This window comes from Schistocerca cancellata, chromosome 4, assembly GCF_023864275.1.
Source record: "Schistocerca cancellata isolate TAMUIC-IGC-003103 chromosome 4, iqSchCanc2.1, whole genome shotgun sequence".
Classification (NCBI taxonomy): domain Eukaryota; kingdom Metazoa; phylum Arthropoda; class Insecta; order Orthoptera; family Acrididae; genus Schistocerca; species Schistocerca cancellata.
This window is the reverse complement of record NC_064629.1, coordinates 516,262,386-516,283,730: the sequence shown is the minus strand read 5'-3', so window position 1 is coordinate 516,283,730 and position 21,345 is coordinate 516,262,386. Positions and strand designations below refer to the sequence as shown.

The following is a 21,345-nucleotide window of genomic DNA, read 5'->3' as shown; positions in this document are numbered from 1 at the left end:
TTATAATCAAATTTGGACCGACAGTACTTTTCCCCGACGATGGCGGGAAGCTGTCGTCGTTCCTATTCCGAAACCTGGAAAGGACAAACATCTCCCCTCTAGCTATCGCCCCATTTCTCTCATGAGTAGTGTCTGTAAGGTTTTGGAGCATATGGTGAATTATCGTTTAGCTTGGTGGCTGGAATCCCGCAGTCTTTTAACACCTGCCCAATGCGGATTCCGAAAGCATCGTTCTGCAGTTGACCATCTTGTTGCTCTCTCCACTTATATCATGAATAATTTTCTCCGGAAACACCAAACAGTAGCAATATTTTTTGATCTGGAGAGAGCATACGATACCTGTTGGAGGACAGGTACCCTCAGCATACTGTTCTCTTGGGCCTTTCGAGGTCGGCTGCCCCTTTTTCTTCGCGAATTTATGGCAAAGCGCACATTTAGGGTGCGGGTGAACACTACTCTCTCCCGTACTTTCTCCCAAGAAAACGGGGTACCCCAGGGCTCCATGCTGAGTGTTGTACTGTTTGCCATTGACATAAATCCAATTATGGATTGTCTCCTTCCTGATGTCTCGGGCTCCCTCTTTGTGGACGATTTTGCGATCTACTACAGCTCTCAACGGACCAGCCTTCTTGAATGACGTCTTCAAGGATGTCTCGATCGCCTCCACTCTTGGAGCATCGAAACCAGCTTCCGTTTTTCTCCCAGTAAGACCGTTAGTGTTAATTTTTGGTGACGTAAGGAGTTTCTTCCACCCTCCTTACATCTAGGACCTGTCAACCTTCCGTTTTCAGACGTCGCTAAATTCTTGGGTCTTATGTTTGACAGAAAACTATGCTGGTCCTCCCACATTTCGTATCTTTCGGCTCGCTGTCTGCGATCCCTCAACACCCTCCGTGTCCTGAATGGTACCTCCTGGGGAGCGGACCGAGTGGTCCTTCTCCGCCTCTATCGCGCCTTAGTGCGCTCGAAATTGGACTATGAAAGCATAGTCTACTCCTCTGCTCGGCCGTCTATTCTTCGGCGTCTCGACTCTATCCACCACCGTGGATTACGTTTAGTGTCTGGAGCTTTTTACACCAGCCCTGTGGAAAGCCTTTATGCTGAGACTGCTGAACCTCCGCTGTCCAATCGGCGAGCAGTCCTTCTGAGTCGTTATGCTAGCCATCTGTCTTCCATGCCTGCTAATCCAGCCCATGACATATTTTTCGACGCCTCCTTTGATGTAGGGTATGCAGGCCGCCCCTCCTCCCTACTACCACCGGGAGTCCGCTTCCGTCAACTGCTCCATTCTCTTTCCTTCCGCTTTCCTAAAACCTTCTTGACAACTTGGGGTACAGCACCGCCTTGGCTCCGTCCCCGGATCTGCCTGCTCCGTGACCTTTGTCGATTTCCCAAGGATGGTACCCCTTCACTTGTTTATCATCGGGCATTTGCTGCTCTATGTGCACAAATGACGGAAGCCACATTTATTTACACCGATGGCTCGAAAACATCGTTAGGTGTAGGGAGTGCCTATGTTGTTGGCGACACCCCAAATCACTTTCGGCTTCCCGACCAGTGTTCGGTCTATACTGCGGAGCTTTACGCTGTTCTCCAGGCTGTCCACTACATCCCCGCCATCAGCGGATACAGTACATTATCTGCTCCGATTCTCTCAGCTCTCTCCTCAGTCTCCAAGCTCTTTACCCTGTGCACCCTCTGGTCCACCGGATCAAGGACTGTCTGCGCTTGCTCCACTTGGGGGGCGTCTCGGTAGCATTCCTCTGGCTCCCAGGACATGTTGGTATCTGTGGAAATGAGGCGGCCGATATTGCGGCCAAGGCTGCAGTCTCTCTTCTCCGGCCAGCTATTCAATCGATTCCCGTCGCCGATCTACGGAGAGTTTTATGTCATCGTGTTGTTCTTTTATGGCACGTACATTGGTCGACACTTCCCCATAATAAATTGCGGGACGTGAAAGCTCTTCCCTGTGCTTGGACCTCTTCCTCCCGACCGCGTCGTCGGGAGGAGGTAATTTTAACTAGACTCCGGATAGGGCACTGTCTTTTTAGCCATCGACATCTTTTAAGTGGCGATCCTCCCCCACTCTGTCCCCACTGCTCTCAGCTGTGGACGGTAAGACACCTTTTAATTGAGTGCCCCTATTTTAATCCGTTACGCTCCCATCTACAGCTGTCGCCTGATATATCGTTGATTTTAGCAGATGACATGTGCTCAGCCGATTGCGTTCTCGAATTTATTAGTGCCAGTGAAATGACGTCAGTCATTTGAAGCTTTTTTTGGGGACAACCAACCCCTTTCTGTAGAGGATTTTTAAGCCTTCCTTCTGCTTTTAGTTTCTCCAATTTTATGACTTTCGTTCCCATTGCTGCTGATTTCCATTTTCGGTTTTTTACTGTTTCCTAAGTCACGGACCAGGCGCTAATGACCATAGCAGTTTTGCGCCCTAAAACCACAAAAAAAAAAAATGACAGGCAAAGGTTAGTAGAGATTTGTGCATCTGTGAAAACATGTACCATCTGAGAAAATCCTTGGCCTACATAAAATTGCTAATTGGGTCTAAGGTTTCCATCCAGTCACTCATTTACCAGTCTGCTGTGGCTGCTGAAGATAGCAAAATGAAAACTGAAGTCTGCATTTAAGAAATAGTTCATGCAGGAGAATTGTACAAACATACTGTTGTTTGACCATTGCAAAGAGTCCTGTATGGATGATAAAGTGATATGCATCCCTGGCACAAAGAAGCAACTAAAAGAGTTGAAAACAAGTAAGTCACCAGGTCCATATGGAATCCCAATTACAAAGAGCACTCTGTGGCATTGGCCCCTTGCTTAGCTTGCATTTATCATGGATCTCTTGCCCAGTGCAAAGTTCCAAGTGACTGGAAAAAAAGCGTAGGTGACTCCTTTGTATGAGAAAGGTAAAAGAACGGGCCTGCAAAATTACAGACATTGGTTTGCTACAGAATTCTAAAACATATTCGAAGTTCGAATGTAATGAATTTCCTAGAGACCGAAAAGCTTATGTCCATGAATCAGCATGGTTTTAGATAACATCACTCATGTGAACTTCAGCTTGCCCTTTTCTTATGTGATTAGCTGTAAAATAGGGATGAAGGTCAGCAGGCAGATTCCATATTCATAGATTTCCGAAGAGCATTAGACACTGTACCCCTCTGCAGACTGTTACTGAAGGTATAAACAAATGGAATAGGTCTGATATATGTGGATGGCTTGAAGACTTCTTAAGTCTAAGTAGAACCCAGTATATTGTCCTCAATGGCGAGTGTTCATCAGAGACTAAGGTATTTTCAAGAGTGCCCCAGGGAAGTGTGATAGAACAGCTATTGTTTTCTGTATACATAAATGAGCTGGTGGACAGGGTGAGCAGCAGTCTGCAGTTACTTGCTGATGATGCCATGATATACATGAAGTTGTCCAAGGTGAGTGACTGTAAGATGATAAAAGATAACTTAGGGAAAATTGCTAATTGGTGTGATGAATTGCAGCTGGCTCAAAATGTAGAAAAATGTAAGTTAATGTGCGTGAGTACAAAAAACAACCTGTAATGCTCAGATACAACATTTGTAGTCTCCTGCTTGACACAATCATATCGTATAAATATATGGGTGGAACACTGCAAAGCGTTATGTAAAGGAAAGAGCATGTGATAATTGTGGTGGGGAAGGCGAATGGTCGACTTCAGTGTTGTAGGAGAATTTTACGAAAGTGTGGTTCATCTGTAAAGAATATCACATATAGGACACTAGTGCAACCTGTTCTTGAGTGATGCTCAAGTGTTTGGGATCCACACCTACCAACAGGTTTGAACAACACACAAGTGTTACAGAAATGCTTCGAGAACTGAAATGAGTATCCCTGGATGAAAGGCAATGTTCTTTTTGAAGAATACTTAAGAGAAAATTTAGAGCACTGGCATTTGAAGCAGACTGCAAAAAAATTCTCCTGCCACCAACGTACATTTTGTGTAAGAACCATGAAGATCAGATACGAGAAAATAAGGTTAATACGGAGGCATATAGGCAGTCATTTTTCTCTCACTTGATCTCTGAGTGGAACAGGAAAGGAAATAATAATAATAATAATAATAATAATAATAATAATAATAATAATAATAATAAAGCAATGATATAAATATGGCTTTTGGAACAGACACATGTAAGAAAAATAGCATAGTCAAGTGAAAACACACTAAACAGGAAGATTACATATTGGAAAACCACAGCGACTGCATAGAAGCGATGGAAAAAACAGATGCCTATAAATATCTATGATATAGACAAAAAATAGGAATAGATAATACAAATATTAAAGAAGAACTAAAAGAAAAATATAGACAAAGACTAACAAAAATACTGAAAACAGAATTGACAGCAAGAAACAAGACAAAAGCTATAAATACTTATGCTATACCAATATTGACCTACTCATTTGGAGTAGTGAAATGGAGTAACACAGACCTAGAAGCACTCAATACACTTACACGATCACAATGCCACAAATATAGAATACATCACATACATTCAGCAACTGAAAGATTCACATTAAGCAGAAAGGAAGGAGGAAGGGGATTTATCGACATAAAAAACCTACATTATGGACAGGTAGACAATTTAAGAAAATTCTCCATAGAACGAGCAGAAACTAGAAAAATACACAAAGCAATCACTCATATAAATACATCGGCTACACAATTGCAATTTCGCAACCAATTCTACAACCCTTTAGATCACATAACATCAACAGATACGAAGAAAGTAAATTGGAAAAAGAAAACACTACATGGCAAGCACCCGTATCATCTAACACAGCCACACATCGATCAAGACGCGTCCAATACATGGCTAAGAAAAGGCAATATATACAGTGAGACAGAAGGATTCATGATTACAATACAGGATCAAACAATAAACACCAGATATTACAGCAAGCATATTATTAAAGATCCCAATACCACAACAGATAAATGCAGACTTTGCAAACAACAAATAGAAACAGTAGATCACATCACAAGCGGGTGTACAATACTAACAAATACAGAATACCCCAGAAGACATGACAATGTAGCAAAAATAATACATCAACAACTTGCCATAAAACATAAACTAATAAAACAACACGTTCCCACATACAAGTATGCACCACAAAATGTACTGGAGAATGATGAATACAAATTATACTGGAACAGAACGATTATAACAGATAAAACAACACCACATAACGAACCTGACATCATACTCACCAATAAAAAGAAGAAATTAACACAACTAATTGAAATATCCATACCCAACACAACAAATATACAGAAGAAAACAGGAGAAAAAATTGAAAAATACATCCAACTGGCTGAGGAAGTCAAGGACATGTGGCATCAGGATAAAGTCGACATTATCCCAATTATACTATCAACTACAGGAGTCATACCTCACAATATTCACCAGTACATCAATGCAATACAGCTACATCCAAACATATATATACAACTACAAAAATCTGTAATTATTGATACATGTTCAATTACCCGAAAGTTCCTAAATGCAATATAACATATACCATACAGTTACAAGGAAGTCACGCTTGACCGAGGTCCGCGTCACTATCCATTTTTGACCAGACATAACGTCTGAGAATAGAAAGAAATAATAATAATAATAATAATAATAATAAAGAAATAATAATAATAATAATAATAAAGAAATAATAATAATAATAATAATAATAATAATAATTATTATTATTATTATTATTATTATTATTATTATTATTATTATTATTTCTTTCTATTCTCAGACGTTATGTCTGGTCAAAAATGGATAGTGACGCGGACCTTGATCAAGCGTGACTTCCTTTTAACTGTACGGTATATGTTATATTGCATTTAGGAACTTTCGGGTAATTGAACATGTATCAATAATTACAGATTTTTGTAGTTGTATATATATGTTTGGATGTAGCTGTATTGCATTGATGTACTGGTGGATATTGTGAAGTATGACTCCTGTAGTTGATAGTATAATTGGTATAATGTCAACTTTATCCTGATGCCACATGTCCTTGACTTCCTCAGCCAGTTGGATGTATTTTTCAATTTTTTCTCCTATTTTCTTCTGTATATTTGTTGTGTTGGGTATTATTATTATTATTATTATTATTATTATTATTAGTAGTAGTAGTAGTAGTAGTAGTAGTAGTAGTAGTAGTAGTAATAGTACTACTACTACTACTACTACTACTACTACTACAGGATACCCTCTGTCACACACCATATGATGGCTTTCAGAGTCTGCATGTAGCTGTAGATGTATATAAGTCTTATGTATACAGTACCAGCTAAACTGTTCAGTAGGAGTGTTGTTTCTAAAAATTATTCATTCTGCCTGTATAGAGTTGGATATCTTGTTTCATTCGTTCTGCAATATAAAGTTGTTGTGCCAAACGAGTGAAAAAAACTAAAAGGGGAGGGGGGGGATAGTAATGTTATCATTAAAGGACACACACTAAAATGTTCAAATTGTTAATAGGTGAAAGTAGCCTCACCAGGATCCTATAAAATTCACCTGGAGTTTGTATTGAGCGTGTTGCAGCTGAATTTAATGCTGTTTTCTTCTGTCTTCCAGGAAATCGTCAAATTTTAAACAGAGTGAAAGCTTGCTGCTGCAGCTAGTTTGTAGTTTCTTTCATGTCACTTGCATCTGTCCCATGTGACTAACCTATCACATCACTATCCATGGAGAACTTAACATTGTATTGAGCTATGCTATGAATTTCAAAATCTCAAGCGCATTTGACCATGAGTATTGTGTGTATCGCCTCACTCGTGTCCATTATTATTGGAATAAAATTCAATTTACAGTTTGTGACACTGTTTGGAAGTCGAAAGCAAGCACGAAATAAGGACCATTACTAACAGTTCAGTGAATCTGTATTGGCTTCATTTGACAAAGATGTCAGTGAGAAAATCTGTAAAATCAATTTTTATTGAGCATGTATTTATGCCATAGTGAAAGTTCCACCCTTGTGGTTCTAGATTACAATTGAAATCATCAAGGCTAGTGAAACGTCATAAGTGTAGTTTCCAAAAGTCTTCTATGCTGTCCATTCCTAATGGGTTTCCTTTTCATTCTATCATTTGTAGTGCACACAGATAAAATCACAGAAAAGTGATACATGTAAACCAAAACAAACAATTGGTGTGGTGGTGTTAAAATATATGTTATTAATGGTTCTTAGTTATACAGTGCATGCCAAATAAAGCCAGGTGCAAAAAGACAAGCAATTTTGAAATGAGTAGGTGAAAAACACTTGCAACTGCAGTACAAGTGTGATTCTGAGTCTGTATGCCTATGAAGAATAAACAGTAAAGTCACCAGGATACATGAAAAGAAAATTAAGTAATAGTTGCTTAATATCCTGTAAAATAACAAGCAAAACACACCAGGGGAAAAAAACACACATTTAACTATACTGGGAGCAGTTTTCTTTAGAGTAAGTGACTATACAAGGTGTTCCAGGAGGAATGGTCAATGTTTAGGGATATGACAGGAATGATCATTTGAAGTAAAAATTTGTAGTTAGCACTGACTTTAAAATGCATAAATTAAGAGCTATGAACACTTGTTCAGTTAAAGATATATTTCACAGTACTGAAAATGACATAGCACTCATGGCTTGTAAAGTACGCATTTTGGAGCCCATGTATACTAGACTTTTTTTGCTTCATATGGTTCTTCTGTCATACCCCCGAATACTGACCATCCTCCCATTCACTACACTACCTGACAGAAAAGGTCAAGCACCCAGGAGAGGAGCAAACAAAATTAAACTTTACGGGTTGGGAGGTTATGTGATTTTATTGCAGTGATTACAGTATTGAGTCAAATTTACAAAAAACTTCAGTATGAACCTCCTTGCAGGATGATGCTGCACTCCCTCTGCCCTGGATGCATGCAGTGATTCAGTTGAAGCTATTGTATCCTCTCCTCCTACAAGTTGACCCACAACTGTTTTAACTGGTCCTTGGTATCCTAAATACTATTACTGGGACAGAGTTGACATCTGAGCTTGTCCCACACACAATCTATCAGGAAAGTTTTGTGGATCTTGCTGGTAATGGGAGTACATCAACACCATACAGATAGTTCATAGGGACACACTTCGTATGTGAATGAGCATTGTCCTACTGAAAAATGGCACCATGCTGTTGCATGAGAGGTATCACAGGATGTTTGTGATGTACTGTCGTGACTTAAGAATTCGATCACTCACTATGAGCCATGACCTGATGTCATAACTGATGGCTCCTCACATCATGCTGTGCCTCTCCAAAACATTGGAAGAATGGGACCTCTCCTCATTTCTTTACCATACTCACCAACAGTGGCCATTGGGATAGTGCACAACCACAACTCAACACAATGTGACGCCATTCATCATGGACTGCTTTCCAGTCATGGACCACTCCAGGTAGAGCCGTATGTGTGATGGTGTTAATGGCAGCCTACACATGGCCCAGTAATTTTGTAGTCTGGTTGCTGCTAGTCTCCAATTTACTGTATGGTATGAGATAGACTGTGAAAGGGAGTCCATTACTTGTTCTTCTATAACAGTTGCAAATATTATGGGACTACAAAGTGCTTGGTGCACTATACTGCAATCCTCCCATATAGTGGTCATACATAGTTAACTGGGACCATGCTTGAGAGTATAGCACCCTCATGTTCTCATGCAATCCAACATCTGGCCAATATCACCTCCAAATGCTCAACAATTCCTAATGTGGCATTATTTGACCAGCTGGCAAAATGGAGACCCACAGTGAGGCCCCATTCAAACTGTTGCCCTGTGTGTGTGTGTGTGTGTGTGTGTGTGTGTGTGTGTGTGTGCACCTCTTTTAATGCAGCACTCTTATAAACACAATTTATCATTAAAAGAATTTATGTAAGATATCATATAAGCTATACCTTTGTCATTTCCTTGAAATTTAAAATTTAGCTGATGGAGTTTTTTTGCTAGGTTAGTTAAGACAACAAAATTCATAAGCCAGTGAGGATCTTCAATATAAGCTAACAGACTATCCTCTTCTTGTCTGTGCAAAAACAGTTTGGTAGCTGATAAGAGATTGTGAAGATGTTGAAGAGCTTTTCCCTTATTGAGCCAACACTGTTCAGTATGGAGAAGTAAATCTCCATATTACAGTTCCAGTTCACCTGCCCAATCTTTGAAAAATCTTATTTCAAGAGAGTGAGACCTAGTTTTGTTGAATATCTTGACAACAGTGTTGATAGTTTCGTTCAAATTTTAAAACTTTCCACACACAGATTGCTTATGTAAAATTCAATGATAAATTAAAAACTGTGGAAAACTTGCACCTTTCTGCCACTGAGGAAGAAAAATATTTTTTTAGAACCTCATAAGATGGAATTCCATCTGTGGTAATGCTTACAAGCTTGTGGATAGGTATTTTATCAGGCAGGCTGAGTTGCATCATAGCAAAATATAACATGCCCATCTTATATGATCTTCTTCCTTGACAGTAAAGTTATTAAAAATTGCCTTTACAAAAACTGGCAACTCAACAGTGCCTGTTGCTTCATTGGACTCAGCTAACTGCTTTGATAAATAACAACACTAATCGAAGTCTGTTTTCAATTGAGAAATAGCAACATTAGACGTTGTTTCATCTCTTCTTGTGACAGTTCTTGATGAAAGTTGGAGGGATATGATGGCAGCCGCTATTGCAGACTTGGTTTTAAAATGCTGAAAAAACTCGACAGCAGCTTCTTGAAATGCTTTTTTTTACGAATTCGCCATTCACTGTTGTTTTCGCCAACACATTTGAAACACTATAAGCAGCAAGAGTGACAGCATAACTTTCATCTACTGGTTTTATGAACAGATTTTGCTAAAACTTAACTAATTTTTAAGTTTCTTGATTTCCTTTTCTCAGGAAAAGGAAAGTCAGCATTCACACGCAGGTGCACAGTTTTGAAATGTGTGTCTATGTATGTCTTTTTCACAAGTGCTATATTAGCTTGACACAATAAACAAATGCATGTGCCGTTTCTTCCTGTATAAGGAAAATATAAAACACAAAATCCACTTTTGACAGCTTTAATACTCTGTAGTATAGTAACATTGTATCGTTGCAAAGCAATGATCAGGCAAGGGCACTATATACCATATCCACTCAATGTACCTTGCTAGAGTGAAAGACTTTAATCATGACACATATGTAGTTTAAAACTGCAGTTGAAGTGATAGCACTGCACAATTGAGTGTGTCTGTTATTTGAGACTGATATAATTGTGGACCAATACAAACAGAATACAAAGAAGTTACTATCAGTTGAGCACAGTATAGCAGATTACAGGAGTCATCTTAGTGCAATGTTTTTCATATATAAGAGAGAATAACAAAGAATAATAGCCCATAAAAAATAAAGCAACTGACAGAAAAATTAAATATGTTGCTACCACAGTAGTGCAACAATTTTTGCAGTGAAATATGTGAAGTCCAAATGCCCAGCTCGTCAGGATGATACAAAGTGCAGTTGTGACAAAACAGCAGAATATCTAACTACAATGTACATCCAAGAGTTGTGCTAACAAGCTAAGTACCATTATTTCCATTTGAATAATGCACCTGAAATTCCAAATGACTAATAAGTATAGATTTCAGGGACTGGTTATGGAGTGCTGTTGTTGCATTGACTGTTGGACATACTGTCATTGTCACAGCCTTAACACGGGTGATGAGATGTCAAGTTGTAACACTGTTTTTTGTGTCTGATAGTTTCATTACACCATCAGTGTCAGAGCAGACCACAGGACAATATTATTAACACACTCCTACTTCATCCAACATATGTTTTGGAATTGTCAGTGACCTGTTGACAAGGTTTTAGAGATGACATTTTTGCTTGTTTCTTTTAAGTAACACTTTGCTAATTTCAGATAATGTCCTTGAATTAGAGTATACACAGAAAAAATAATGAAAATCAGCCATAAAACTGAGCACACTTGAGGTATTGATATAACATAATTAAAGTGTTTGCACATGAAGATACAATTGAGATAAATGACTATTTTAGTCAGTTTTCAAAATATTTGATCTGACTTTGACACCATACTGGCCTGAAGAGGACAGACACTACAGCTGGTAGCAAAATCGTTGCTCATGTCAGCACGAATGAAGACTGCTGTTCAGGCTCGGAGGGTACCTCCTGTTTTTAGATGGCTGCCTGAATTAGTGTTAACCATGTGGGGAGTAACTATACAGAACCAATTGGGGTATCTGGTTAGGAGCTAAGAGGTGGTCTTTAACCTTCAGCTCAGAAGATTTTGCAGGAATCTGAGATGCATATTTCTTAACCTCCACTGTTGAGTGGGGAATTTTAGGGCTCCCCTCAATAGGTTAGCCATACAATATGAAGAGGAAATGACTACTAGGATAGCAGAGGATGTATGAGGTGAGCATGGGGAATTTTTAGTTCAGGAGAACCCTCTGTAGGATTCTTAACAAATTTTATACCATATTTGGAGAAAGTAGAAAATCAGTTACATGAACAACTGTTGATAAGATATCAGTTAACTCAAAGAGTGTATATGACATAATATTAGTCTTTATGTAGTAATAGGTTGTAATTTCCACATAATATGTGAACAAAAGGATGCTTGGAACCAGAGATAAGTAGCAGAGAGATTTTAAATTCTGAGTGGAATGCATGCATAATTATAGGCTGGATTACAGTGGTGATGGTATACTCGAGCTAGACAAGGGTTACATACGCTGCTTTAGAAAGAAACAAAGACAAAGCAGACATATGAAGGACTGTGGCTTGTGCACCCCATCTAGTGAGGCTATTGTAGATTCTGAATGCAAAATAATCAGGTTGAAGGTAAGCTTCAAAGGTGGATGGAACTTAGTAATCAGATAGTCTTATAGACCACTTGACCCAGGTGCTGTAAGTAAAACAGGCCCCAGGCTCTAAAAATTGTTTTTTGGAAATTAGAGAACTGACTTTTGAGTACAACATTATAGATCTCTCCCCTTGTAACTAATAGATCAAAACTTTTTAATTCATTTAATGTAGAGGAAAGTATCAGTGACCATAAAGCTTTTAAAGAATTAATTTAATTATTTGTTCTTTTCCATGACATCATAGAATGAGAACAATAAAATTATTGTGTAACATTATAATTCACAGTATTAAAACAAACTTCATTAACATAACTGAGCAAACTCATTAAAATATTAATTAATAATTTAATATGTCAGATGGTAATGAAAATGCTGTTCACAGAGATTTTCATGTGTTCAGATTACAGAATTGGTCCAGAAAGCAGCTGCCTCATTAGCTTGTTATTTGCTGTAACCAAGTTGTCTTAAGGTGCACAGTTCATCCAACTTTCTGCAGATTAGCAATTAGGGTGGATCTTGCAGTTTGTCTCATTCACAGAGTTCATCCTACACATTTAGCCTCATTCCTCCAAATTTTGTTTAGTCCAGAATATACCCACTATTATATGATTCAGGACATTCCATGTCGTATAAGGGAGTTTGAAACACCTCCCCCCCTAGAAAATTCCTCGTGCTCTGTGGTTGTTCAGTTATTTATCAGTCTTCTGACTGGTTTGATGTGGCCCGCCACAAATTCCTCTCCTGTATCAACCTTTTCATCTCAGAGTAGCAGCTGCAGCCTATGTTCTCAACTATTTTCTGGATATACAGGGTGTTACAAAAAGGTACGGCCAAACTTTCAGGAAACATTCCTCACACACAAAGAAAGAAAATATGTTGTGTGGACATGTGTCCGGAAACGCTTACTTTCCATGTTAGAGCTCATTTTATTACTTCTCTTCAAATCACATTAATCATGGAATGGAAACACGCAGCAACTCATTCCTTACCTTATTGGTCTACCTAATTTTCAACATTCTTCTGTAGCACCACATCTCAAAGGCTTTGATTTTCTCCTGTACCAATTTTCCCACAGTCTATGTCTCACTACCATACAGTGCTGTGCTCCAAAGATACATTGTTCTCTCAAATTAAGACCTATGTTTGATACTAGCAGACCTCTTATGGCCAGGAATGCCATATTTGCCAATGCTGGTCTGTTTTTTTGTGTCCTCCATGCTCGGTCTGTTGTGGGTTATTTTTCTGCCTAGGTAGCAGATTTTCTTAACTTCAGCTACTTTGTGATCCCCAGTTCCGATGTTAAGTCTCTCACTGTTCTCATTTCTGCTCCTTCTCATTATTTTCATCTTTCTTTGATTTACTCTCAATTCGTATTCTGTATTCATTAGACTGTTCATTCCGTTAAACACGTCCTGTACTACTTCTTCACTTTCACTAAGGGTATCAGTGTCATTGGCGAATCTTATCATTGATTTCCTTTCACCCTGAATTTTAATCCCACTCTTGAAAGTTTGTTTATTTTTGATTTCCCTTCACCCTGAATTTTAATCCCACTCTTGAAAGTTTGTTTATTTTCCTCATTGCTTCTTCTACATGTAGGTTGAACAGTAGAGGTGATAGACTACATCCCTGCCTTACACCCGTTTTAATCTGAGAACTTAATTCTTGGTGTCCCACTCTTATTGTTCTCTCTTAGTTCTTGTACATATTGTATAGTACACGTCTTTCCCTAAAGCTTACCACAATTTCTCTCAGAATTTCAAACATCATGCACCATTTTAAATTGTCAAATGCCTTTTGCAGGTCAAAAAGTCCAATGACCATGTCTCAAATTGTATTCAGTCTTGCTTCCTTTATCAGCTAAGTGTCAGACCTGCCTCTCTGGTGCATTTACCTTTCCTAAAGCCAAACTGATTGTCATTTAATGGATTCTCAGTTTTCCTTTTCATTCTTCTGTTTAGAATTGTTTAGTAGATGATAACAGACTTACTTTCATTCATTATAAAAAGCTTTTTCTTGATTTCAGTCTCACTGGCTCTGTTATTATGGCCAAACGTAGGGTGTGTGGCATTTGTGTTTTGCTTTTGTTTTTCAGCATCTGCAGCTGTTCTTGTCCTTACTTTCGGGGAAGCTGTATCTATAACCTGATAGATCTAATTTACAGGGATAGGGCAAAGACATCCTGTAATGATATGTCCTGTCTCATTCAGGACAACATCTACTTATTCTGCATAAGCAGAGCTTTGCCTGATGGAGACTGCATATTTTATGGCAGAAAAGCACAAAGACAAAGCGGACATTCATGAGGGACTGTCTATTGTGCTCATCGTCTGCAAGTGACTAATTTGACTCCTAGATATTTCAAATTAGTGCAGTGTGAGAGGCAATATCCATTCTATGTTAAATTAAGTTCTCTCTTTGACTTTGTGGTGTGCAAATGGAAAGCCAAAACTTGTGTTCAATTTTTTATTTTTCTAGTGTTGGCCTTTAGATGATTATAATTGAAATAAATAGCTAAGTTCCTGTGTGCTGCCATTAGTTTCTTTTCTGCCCACTTCAAAAGTTGTGTCCTGAATGGTGATGGCTGTATCATCTGCATAGATAAAGGAATGAGTGTCCAGTTCAATTGGCTGGTCATTGGCATATATGTTAAACAGCAGTGGGTTGAGAACACTTCCTTACAGAAGGCCATTTTTCTGCATCCACTATCAACTCCTTTTTGTTGGCAGGGATAACAAAGAATTGCCTATTTTATAATAAGCACTGGATGAATTGTGCCATTCTGTAAGCCTTCATTGTGTTGTTTACTTTTGTTGTCAATTATGACTGACTGTATACTTTTGTTACCAGTTTCTTATGATTGATTATATTATATGCTGCTGTGAGATCTGTGTTAAGCCTTGCCTGTGATCCGCTTTCATTCATAGAAATCTTCTGTATGGTGCATGAGGTTCAGGATTTGACCTTAGCAGGACTTGCTGGGATGGAAGCGTGCTTGTTCTGTAATAATCGCTTGATCCACATATATCAACGTGCATTAAGAAACAGTCTAATACTTCATAAAGTTGACATAAAAAAAGAGGTGGGCCTGAAGCCCATATATATATATCCTATATGGCCAGGTGTCCCGCCCCCCCCCCCCCCCCTCCCCTACATACAGCATCCACTCAAAATGCATCTGCCAGCTTTGACTCCTTACTCTACACACTATCAACCCATAATGTCCAGCATTCCATCATTAGATTAGATTTTATATATATATATATATATATATATATATATATATATATATATATATATATATTTACATTCCACGTGGGAAAAAATATATCTAAAAAGAAAGATGATAAGACTTACCAAACAAAAGCACTGGCAGGTCGATAGACACACAAACATACACACAAAATCCAAGCTTTCCCAACAAATGGTTGCTTTGTCAGGAAAGAGGGAAGGAGAGGGAAAGACAAAAGGATGTGGGTTTTAAGGGAGAGGGTAAGGAGTCATTCCAATCCCGGGAGTGGAAAGACTTACCTTAGGGGGAAAAAAGGACGGGTATACACTCGCGCGCACACACACACACACACACATCCATCCGCATATACACAGAGTGTGTGCGAGTGTATACCTGTCCTTTTTTCCCCCTAAGGTAAGTCTTTCCGCTCCCGGGATTGGAATGACTCCTTACCCTCTCCCTTAAAACCCACATCCTTTCGTCTTTCCCTCTCCTTCCCTCTTTCCTGACAAAGCAACCATTTGTTGGGAAAGCTTGAATTTTGTGTGTATGTTTGTGTTTGTTTGTGTGTGTATCGACCTGCCAGCGCTTTTGTTTGGTAAGTCTCATCATGTTTCTTTTTATATATAATTTTGTTTGCTAAATATCTTGTACACTAACACTACCTGTTTGCCCCCAAAATTATCTGCACTTAAGTGTTGATTGTATTTACTTTTTCCTTGGCATGTTTTAATGTTTACACTGTAAAAACAGGAAATAGGAGTTTCTTCATTCTATTAATTCTGAGGGAGCTTGTGTTGTGATGAAAAATGTTTACATGCTTTTCAGTCTTAGTTTATACATCTTCTTTCCCATATTGAAAATGCTAAAATTGCCTTAGTCACAATAACTTCATGGTGTCACTTTGTTGTGGCAACTGAACTGACCCGTGAACTTTATATAGTTATGGGTCTCTGTATGTGATTTTATACTCATTCAACTTTTTTGTTTATGACTGCCAAGCTATAATATGGATTGAGAAAGCAAATTATAAATCCTAATACTTAGGCTAATGTTTCAGAAATATTGGAAACTTGTTTCCTGAGTTTTGAATTACTGTTAGAGAGGATTCGATATTCATCTGTTTGTTACTGGTACACTGGTCTGTTTTATATCCAGTTTCAGCCATTGGACAATGTTCCAATGTTTATTTCTTAATGATTTCACACTTTTATCATGACTGAAGAGATTATGAATGTGGGCAACTCGGAACACTAGACTAATGAAAGCTATTATTTTATACTGAAAGAAATTGACATAGGAAATAATATCACAAAATGCTGAAAAACTTGTATTATAAAATAGGATTTTGGTAATAAAAGATTGTGTGATACCAAGCTGATAATTTCTGAGCAAAATCAGACAGGAAAATACAGGATGGAATACAACAGTATGAAACAGAATAAACTGCTGCTCACCACATAGAGCAGGCATTGAGTGGCAGAGAGGTCCCTTGAAGGAAGACTGTTTGATGCTATCAATCTAGTGTGTTTAGTCTATATCTGATGAAGGTAGCTGATGACGTCAAGCAGTCTTCTTTCAATATGCTTGTCTAACACTCGACACCACCTCTACGTGTTGAGCAGCAATCTATTCTGATTTGTAGTGTTAAATAATTACTGAGTAGTATTTTATATTTTCTCTCTCTCTCTTCCCCATCTCCTACCTTGTTTTAAATGCTAAGCAGGCAAATAAAATTATGTGACATCGTATTAACGATTGAACACTTAGTTGTTGAACAGAAAAATAAATACTTTCACTTTCTTCATTCAGGTGTGGAACATGAGGTAAAGTGCTTGCGTAAGTGGGTTCGAGAAATGGAAGGTCATTTGGAACCGCTTGACTTCAGAGTTGTACAAAGGTGGTCCCACCCAGAAATTGAAGAGAAGGCACGCCAGCTGTCAGTAAGTGCTATGTTTTGGATGTATGTCTCTGAAATAATTTTTTATTTTGCATAAGCCTGATAGAATGTTCAGATAAATGTGGATTCAGAACTGTGTGGATATTGAACTGTTTTTAAAGTAAAATAATTGAAACAATATTACTTCAGTGCCTTCTTTTAATGTGAGGATAATGTCAAAGAAACTGACATATTGCCTAGTAGTTAAACTTCCAGAGATTCCTGTATTCTCCATAAACGTAAAGGTAATTTGCAGTGGAATAGTGTGCATTAAAGGGGCACAAATATGTCATTGTTGCTTCGCATGCATAGGTATTACCTTAAAATACCCTGCATGTGAGCCCTGGGTGGTGTTAAGCAAGCAACATCATTGACTGCTAGACAATCTTTCTGATCTCCTAGCACAAAACATCACTATGGCTCATAATGTCAACAACAGTTCTTTTAAGGACCAAGGACCTAGATGTTTTGGAACCGGTACTAGAATTTTACAGATTAACATAGAGCGTATAAGCAGATCTAAATGCCAATATTTATCAAAAGTGCCTGCAAAATAATGTTGACGTGATCGCTATCCAAGAAACACCTGTAAATGATAAAGACTGACTTAAGACAAGAAGTAAAATACCAGGATACGATCTCCTTGGCGCAATTTACCATCCACCCTAGGAGATTGCCAGATGCGTATGCACCACAATAGAGAATGCTTTCTCAATCTCAACAGGAACCTCTAACGATATCCACAGAGTTGTTATAAAAAATGGAGATTTACATATTATAAACATCTACAAATCTCCAGCAGTCCAGTGGCCACTTCAGGTCCTGCACACACACAACCCCCCCCCCCCCCCCCCCAGCTATTTACATGGGTGATTTCAACAGCCATCATGAGCAATGGAAGTACAACTCCAATAATCCCATGGAAGAGCTATAATTTCATGGGCTGAAACACAATCTCACCCTTATTTTTGATGCCAAGGACTGATATACATTTAGGCCAGTTGAGTGGAGGCAAGAGCACAATTGTGACCTATATGTTTTGTATCTTCAGACGATAACCTCCAACCACTAGCAACCACATGCAGAGTTCTATCTAACTTCCCACACAGTCAGCACCGGCCAGTAATAATGGAAGCTGTCCTGCATATCCCACTAGTAAATTCTATTCCTCTCCCACACTGGAACTTTCAGAAAGCAAACTGGTCAGACTTCTTTAAAAACCTTGGTAAAATCTTGGGATGGATTCCTCCCCCTGAACAGTAACTACAGATAATTTGTGGGTGCAGTATTAAGCATAGCAAGAAAGTTTATTCCCAGAGAATACCAGGAGTAGTACATTTGTGGATGGTCTGAGGTCAGTGAGACAAAAGTCTTGAGGACTTTAGCAAACAAACTGCTGCATGGTCTTGATGCCATGTGCTACCAGAAATGGCTGCACACTGATGAAAAACTTGATGTCAATCAATTGAGCAGTAAAACCTGGCCTCTGTTATGTAATTTGGTAGGTGGAAATCAAACAAAGTGCAACAATCACCTCATAAGATGGAATACAGTTGATGCATGCGTCATCTCAACATCTAAATCATCAGTTTCCTGACCTTGTGCCATACAAGTGAAATGAGAACCATGATGGCAGAATCTTGACATCATACCCATATTCAATGGCTTTTCAAGGCATTAAATCACATAAATCTCCAGGTTTTTGTGGTATACACCTGGAATTTTTTCTGTGTGCTGGCAAACATGCTAAAACATGAGGAATCCAGTTTTCCTCCAACATTTGCAAATAGGATCCATTCCATGACTTATGAAACAGACGAAGATCATTGATTTCTTAAAACCAGGTAAATGCAACAGCATCCTCTTGCCCTTCAGAGTATAATGTACAAATTACTTCAGAGGCTACTGTATAAGAGAATACTTATCGAGATACTTCAAAGGATCCCTGTTAAACATGCTGGATTCTGATTAAACTGTAGTTGTATGGATAAAGTACATTGACTGACAACCTACATAGCAGCTGGATTCGAGGAACAACTAAAGACTTCTGCTGTATTTATTGATCTGTCTGCAGCTTGTGATGCTGTGTGGAGGCATGGTGTTGTCCATCAGTTGTTCTATGTAATACCCTGCAGAAGAATAGCACAACTTCTGAACAATGTGTTGATTGACAGTGTTTAAAGTAATTACAGGCAATACCGTTAGTTAGCAGAAGACCCTAAAATATGGCCTACCTCTAGGCTCAAATGTAGTACTGCTACTATTTAACTTTCACACTGAAGCACCAAAGAAACTTGCGTAGGCATGCATATTCAAATACAGGGATATGTAAACAGGCAGAATGCAGTGCTGTGGTCAGCAACACCTTAATAAGACAACAAGTGTCTGGCATAGTTGTTAGCTCAGTTACTGCTGCTACAATGGCAGGTTATCAAGATCTAAGTGAGTTTGAATGGGGTGTTATAGTTGGCGCACGAGTGATGGGACACAGCATCTCAGAGTTAACGATGAAGTGGGGATTATCCTGTATGACCATTCCACAAGTGTACCATGAATATCAGGAATCCAATAAAACATCAAATCTCCGACATAACTGCAGCTGAAAAAAGATCCTGCAAGAACGGGACCAATGACAACTGAAGAGAGTTGTTCATTGTGACAGAAGTGCAACCCTTTCACAAATTGCTGCATATCTCAATGATGGGCCATCAACAAGTGTCATTGCGTGAATCATCCAATGAAACACCATCAATATGGGTGTTTGGAGCCTAAGGGACATTCGTGTACCTTGATGACTTTATGACACACAGCTTTATGCCTCACCTGTGCCCATCATCACTGACAAGCTGTTAATGACTGGAAATATGTTGCCTGTTCGGATGAGTCTAGTTTCAAATTGTATTGAGTGGATGGACATGTACGGGTATGGAGACAACTTCATGAATCCATGGACCCTGCGTGCCACCAGGGGACTGTTCAAGCTGATGGATGTTCTGTAATGGTATGGAGTGTGCGCAGTTGGAGTGATATGGGACCCCTGATATGTCTAGATATGACTGTGACAGGTGACACATACATAAGCATCCTGTCTAATCGCCTGCATCCATTCATGTCCATTGTGCATTTCAATGGACTTAGGCAATTCCAGAAAGACAGTGCAATACCCCACATGTCCAGAATTGCTACAGAGTGGCCCCAGGAGCACTCTTCTGAGTTCAAACACTTCCGCTGGCTATCAAGCTCCTCAGACATGGACATTATTGAGCATATCTGGAATGCCTTGCAAAGTGCTGTTCAGAAGAGAGCTCCACCCCTTCATACTCATACAGATTTATGGACAGCCCTGCAGGATTCATGGTGTCAATTCCCTCCAGCACTACTTCAGACATTGGTTGAGTCCATGCCATGTCATGTTGCAGCATTTCTGCATGCTCGCGGGTGCCCTACGCGATATTAAGGCAGGTGTACTAGTTTCTTTGGCTCCTCAGTGTATATTGAAGATACGCTGGCCACTCAGTCCAGGAAGTTTGGTTGTGCCTCACTGATATATTAACAAAAGACCGAAGTGTAATGGGACAATATTTTTGTAAACGGGGAACCTCAGCTAAACCCTAATAAAACTGAATCCACTTGGCTTCCATCTGAGCAACACCCTAGCCAACCTTGAACTAGATATACTTTTCGAGGGTAATTGTCTGGTCCATAATTAATATCTGTAGTACCTTGGAGTTTTACTTGGCAGAAAGCTGTCATGTAAACATCATCTAACAAAGACAGAGCTAAATTGATGTCGAGAAATGCCAAAAATTATTTGATTATAACATGGGGTCCTGCAGCTTTGACCTTATGATCATGTGCTCCTGGCCCTGTCTACTCAGCAGCAGAATATTACAGCCTGGTCTGGATAAACAGCAGCCACATGAGACTGATAGATATGCAATTAAATCGAACAATGCAGATTGTTAATGACACAATCGTGTCCACTCCAGTATTCTGGCTACCTGCTGTGAGCCACATTCAATCACCTAACCTGGAAAGAAAGAATATCCTTCTGAAAGAACATAAGAAAATGTGCGAGAACCAGCAGCTGCCAATTAATGACGACTTTCTGCACCAGGTGTCCCCCTCTCAGAACTGTAAGGAGCCTGGTAGGCTGTAACTTCACTTTCCATGAAACTCGGATGGAAGAATGCCATAAAATACTCTGCCAGAGTTCCATAGCTTTCTTGAAGCCA

The 21,345-nt window shown here is 39.1% G+C and overlaps 1 protein-coding gene across 4 annotated transcripts in view; it reads left to right on the top strand.

Annotated features, from left to right (window-relative positions):
- LOC126184525 (uncharacterized) overlaps window positions 1-21,345 on the top strand; it is a 922,262-nt gene that overhangs the window by 465,385 nt on the left and 435,532 nt on the right. For all 4 annotated transcript variants that reach the window (XM_049926925.1, XM_049926927.1, XM_049926928.1 and 1 more), the window contains one exon: window positions 16,984-17,114. In XM_049926925.1, the coding sequence (XP_049782882.1) occupies window positions 16,984-17,114 (131 nt within the window). The remainder of the gene's footprint in view (window positions 1-16,983; window positions 17,115-21,345) is intronic.